This window comes from Centroberyx gerrardi, chromosome 17 (assembly GCF_048128805.1).
Source record: "Centroberyx gerrardi isolate f3 chromosome 17, fCenGer3.hap1.cur.20231027, whole genome shotgun sequence".
Classification (NCBI taxonomy): Eukaryota; Metazoa; Chordata; class Actinopteri; order Beryciformes; family Berycidae; genus Centroberyx; species Centroberyx gerrardi.
In genome coordinates, this window is record NC_136013.1 from 12,970,962 (window position 1) to 12,976,197 (window position 5,236).

The 5,236-nt window shown below is 43.2% G+C and overlaps 1 protein-coding gene across 1 annotated transcript; it reads left to right on the forward strand.

Annotated features, from left to right (window-relative positions):
* The first annotated feature begins 675 nt into the window (after positions 1 to 675).
* Positions 676 to 3,731, forward strand: sox11a (SRY-box transcription factor 11a). The gene has a single exon (XM_071921019.2). The coding sequence runs from the start codon at positions 798 to 800 to the stop codon at positions 1,893 to 1,895; it is 1,098 nt and encodes a 365-aa protein (XP_071777120.1). The 5' UTR covers positions 676 to 797; the 3' UTR covers positions 1,896 to 3,731.
* The last annotated feature ends 1,505 nt before the right edge of the window (positions 3,732 to 5,236 follow it).

Here is a 5,236-nt window from a genome sequence, read left to right on the forward strand (position 1 = left end):
GATAACAGTTGGCGGCTTCTAGATAACTGTGAAATGCATGAGGCTATACTACAGTTAATGATAGCACTGACTCTCCCTCTAAAGCCACTACTAGCTGCTAAAATGTATCCATCTACAGCAGGCAGGCAGGCGCACTCAACGCATCCAGACGCCTGCAACAGTGTCCAAGCGCCACCTTCAGTATCCAACCTAGGAAAGGAAAAAAAAAAAAAAAAAAAGCAAACAATCACACAGCCTACATCTTTTCCACCAGACGCATCTGCAAAGGGTATCTGTCTGTCTGGAGAACAGCCGCTACTCTAAGCTGTTTTTTCCCCCCTTCACTTCTAAAATAGGGGGATATAAACTGCAAGGTTTTGCCTTAGCCTTATACGCGCTTGGGTGCATGATGTTCATCTCAGGAGCGCATAGTGCTAACTGTGTGTTTAATATGCCTGTCTCGCCCGGCGTGTTGCCCCAGACACTGTGTACCACAAATCCCCACCTCCAATCCAATGAGAGCTTGGGAGGGAGGAATAAAAGGGTTAAGGGGAGTCTTGGATGGAGTCTGCTGGGCGGAGTGGAAGGGACGTGATTGGATGGCTCTCCATGACGCAGGGGACATGAAAAAGCTGATAACTAGTTAAGAAGGCAGTTTGTAACTCTGGAAAAAGAGTGCAGAGCCTGAGACACACATTAACGCAGAGGACGTGGACGAACCGGCGCAAAGAAAAAGACCTGAGCTGTCTTGGCAGTGTGGGGCTGTTAGACACTGCAGCGTCCGGAGACAAAGTGACTTGAAATAAAAGGGGGGGACCATGGTGCAGCACACAGACAACAGCGAGACGGACGGGAGCATGTCCAGGGAGGCTACCGACTCGGAGGAGAGCGAATTTATGGCGTGCAGCCCCGTGCCGATAAACCCGGACTGGTGCAAGACGGCCACCGGTCACATCAAGAGACCCATGAATGCATTTATGGTATGGTCCAAAATCGAGCGGAGAAAAATCATGGAGCAGTCGCCGGACATGCACAACGCCGAGATTTCCAAGCGGCTGGGGAAGAGGTGGAAGATGCTCAAGGACAGCGAAAAGATCCCGTTTATCCGAGAAGCCGAGAGGCTGCGGCTAAAACACATGGCCGACTACCCCGACTACAAGTACAGACCCAAGAAAAAACCAAAGCTCGACAGTTCAAAGTCATCAGCACCGTCTCCGGAGAAGTGCGGTAAAATTGCAAAGACTCCCAGCAAGAAGTGCTCAAAGATAAAGACTAAGAGTGGCTCCAAGTCCTCCCACGGCTACGGGGAGGACTGCGTGTTTCCCAGCTTAAAAGTTACAAAGACTGTCAAAAGTGAGCTCACCGACGAGGACGACGACGACGAGTACGAGGAGGACTACCGGATGGGGATTAAGCCGGGGGACGAGGAGCGCCTGAGGCCGTACAATGTAGCCAAAGTTCCCGCGAGCCCAACTTTGAGCTCCTCGGCCGAGTCCGAGGGCACGAGCATGTACGAAGAAGTGCGGAACAACAACAACAGACTGTTTTACAATATCAAAAACATTACCAAGCAGAGCACATTGCACCCTGCTTCCGTCTCACCAGCATCCTCCAGGTCGGTCTCCACATCCAGCTCCTCCTCCTCCAGCAGCAGCTCCTCTTCTGGCGAGGACGCGGACGATTTGCTGTTTGACTTTAGTTTAAATTTCGCCCCCAGCGCCCCAGGCTCGGAGCTGGGCAACCCCAATTCAGGAAACCTCTCCCTGTCTCTTGTGGATAAGGACCTGGACTCGTTCAGCGAGGGCAGCCTCGGCTCCCACTTTGAATTCCCAGACTATTGCACGCCAGAACTCAGTGAGATGATTGCCGGGGACTGGCTGGAGGCGAACTTTTCCGACCTGGTGTTCACTTACTGAATTGAGAAAAAAAAAAAGGTCCTCTAGTAATAACAGAGAAGGGAGAAATGAAATTATATATGTGTCCTGGTCAAGTTGTCCCTAGCCCTGCCTCCTGTGGGTTTTCTGAAGGGTCCTGGAGGGAGGTGGAGGACCAGGAGGCGAGGTGAGGTTTGAGGAATGAGATGCTTATGAAGCTGGTAGCAAAAAAAAAAAAAAGCAAAGTCTGCAGACGTTTTTCTGGCAGCATGACAGGGTTTTATGGATTTTTTTCCCCCGTAGGTCTGCAATTACTGTTCAGCTTAAACGGACCACAAAGGGAAAAATCTGTGAACTTCTATGCATCTTATCCTCTTAAAACAAAAACTGCAGGGAGCTGAAAACGGACTGTGGACTGACTCAAAGCAAATCTGTGAACTGACAATTGTTCAGGATGTTACTTTACAACGGTTTATGTAATTTCTAAATGCCGCAAATGTTTGTTTGTTTTTTGTAACTGATTCCGTTTACCTCCTGGTTTGGAAAATTAAGCAGCCTAAACCTCTGCAGAGTACAGGTGTGGAGGAAACATTTTGATACATAACAGACCTCATCTTTTTAAAAGAAAAGTAAGATATTTTCAGGCATATTTTTGTACAGTTAAAAGGGAATGTTCTTACTGTGCTTTCAGTGAGTTTCAGGCACTTCTTCCCTTTATCATTTGTTTTTAGCATGCAAGGGAGTCCTGGTTTTAAGGATTAAGTTAAATTAAAACTTGCATCAAAAATGCCTTGTGATTTTAAACTAGGTTTTGTACAGTTGTAGAGCAGATTTGTTGAGTATTTGTAGACGATACAATGGCATCATGGGGAACACATACCTCAGAGCTGGAACTAGTTTCAAGATTGTATATGTACTGTAATATAGTAAAGTTAGGAGTTTATGTATATCATACTCGTGATATGTGGATGGGTCCCAATCGCAGGTGTGAAACTGGATTTTGGTATTTTTTATGGCACATACTGTTTTTCCCCCCTCTCATTTTTTTGTGCAATATATACTCTTAAGATACAGACCATCAACAATTGTAGCAAGTGATGGAAAAACAGACTTGTGCACTGTCAACATCATTACCTGTTATGATGCTGAAGCCTGTCAAGGCAGAAAATAAACAAATCAGCTGGAACTGATACAAAACATTTTAATATGGCCTCATGGTGTGATGCATAATATGGAAACCGATGAATATCCCAATTTGAATGTTATTTGACTCACAAGATTGGACATTGGGATATTATTGGGATATTTGTCACCAAACAGTTTGAATCTGACCGGAAATCTGACTGAAAATTAGGAAAAAAGTTCTGCAATAGGTCTGATAAAATGGTCTGGCATTAGTCTAACAAGCAAGCAAAAAAGAACATTCCATAGTCCTGTTTCATGAAATGAAACTTTATTTTAAAACTGAAGACTGCCTTCTTTTCTTAAAACATTAACCATAAACCTGTATTTTTTATTTCTTGCACTTAAAAAAGCAGATATTGTTTATTTTTATGTGGGTCTTACATATGAAGTCTGTTTGAATAAAAGGTTTTGGAATATGACCTAATTATATGCCAAGACATTTTGTTGGAAGTTCTAGGCAGTAGTTACTTCACATTCCAAGTGTGAATCTGTCTTTGACTCATCTTTTAATAAATAAGTACCTACCACCATCAACTGTCCTTTCAGTTTGTGAATATATGTACACAAATGTGTTATTTGTTGCGTTTGAAAAGGATCTGATGACAGAATGATGCCTATTTTGTATATAGGCGGATACTTTGAAATGGATGGGCTCAAACTAACATGTGAATTCACATTTAATAAAAAGGAAAAAAGGAAAACTTGTAAATTGCGGTGTTGAAATGCTTTACTGTTCAAGAGTATTTTTCAAATGTGTTTTTCTGAACTTTCTTTCATAATGCCTCCCCCCAAAATGGACACTGTGGCTTTAAGAAATTGAATTGCCCGCTTGCCTACGCTGAGCGATGTGATTGGTGGGATTGTTTGTCCCCTTGGAGACGGAGCTGGAAACGGGAGCCGCTCCTCTCAGCGTGTGGGAGCTCTCAGTCTGTCTGGCTTCCATTCAGAAAAGTAGCACTCACCCCAGCACAGAACGGCCTGAGAGCTGTGAGAACAGAGAGCTGAAAAAATGTCTTCATGTGACATACGCTCACTGAGGGATAAACAGTGGCCGTTATTCCAGGCAGATACTTTTTAAACTCTGAAAAAATGTGTAAAGCCTATTTCAGAGCCATAGTTAATTTCTGGTAGCAAAATTGGAAGCTTTTTCTTAATGGCCAATGTCCATCAATCTTATAGTAAATGTGTCTGTGGGGAGCAGGGGTGGTGGGTCAATCTGGAGAGTAAAGACGGGTTTGAACAATAATTAATCAACAGACAAACGTGGTTGGAAGTGGGTAAATACATTGTAGATTACCAAAAACATGAGATTAGTGGTTGAAAATAACCATAGATGTATGTCTTCCATACACTAACATAATTAGAGATATTCCTTGAATGTGTATCAAGGGAGCTGGATGATGTTATGGCTCAGACTGTGCTACGAGGATGTTGTCATCCTTAGTAGAACTGTAGCTGTGTTACCCCTGCATGGCACTGGAGTATTAGAACAAATGAACACAGAATAGTACATAATATCTCAGCCATATATGATGTCACATGAAATATGATTAGTGCAACAAACCATATATAATCTGTAAAAACATTAATTTACATTGATTACATTTTTACGGTGTTGGACTGCCTCCTCTACGCCTCTGGAGGAACACAGATGCTGCCTTTTGTCTCTGAGGCCTGCTTAGAGGAGACCCACCTTTAACAGATTATATATAAAGAACCAGAAGCCTTGGCCACTGAGAGATTTGTGTTCATTACAGCAATAGAATCTAATGATGAATATTTGCCATGCATGGCTGCGCAGGTACTAGCCCCACCATTAAGTCAGTTTGCGAATCTGTAATAAAACATTTATCTAGCTATTACTTTACCTGACCTATTGGTCAAAGTTGCTAATGGGTTCCAGGGCTATTCCCAATAGAATCTCAACATTGATTTTGTGTTCCTCTGAAATATCTGCTCAGGGCTAATGCCATTGGTACATGTTGAAATGAAATTAGTGACCCGTTGAAATTTCCTTCTATTTCCTCCTTAAATAAATAAATGGAAATCTAGAATGCTCAGGAGACACTGAATGAGATAACGTCCTCCCAGGAATCCAGCGGGGGGATATTGTGGCGACAAAAGAAAGTAATTTCCAATCCCTTGAGCGTTTAAATCATTCATATAACCCTGGATGTCATGGCCAAATGCTGTACGTG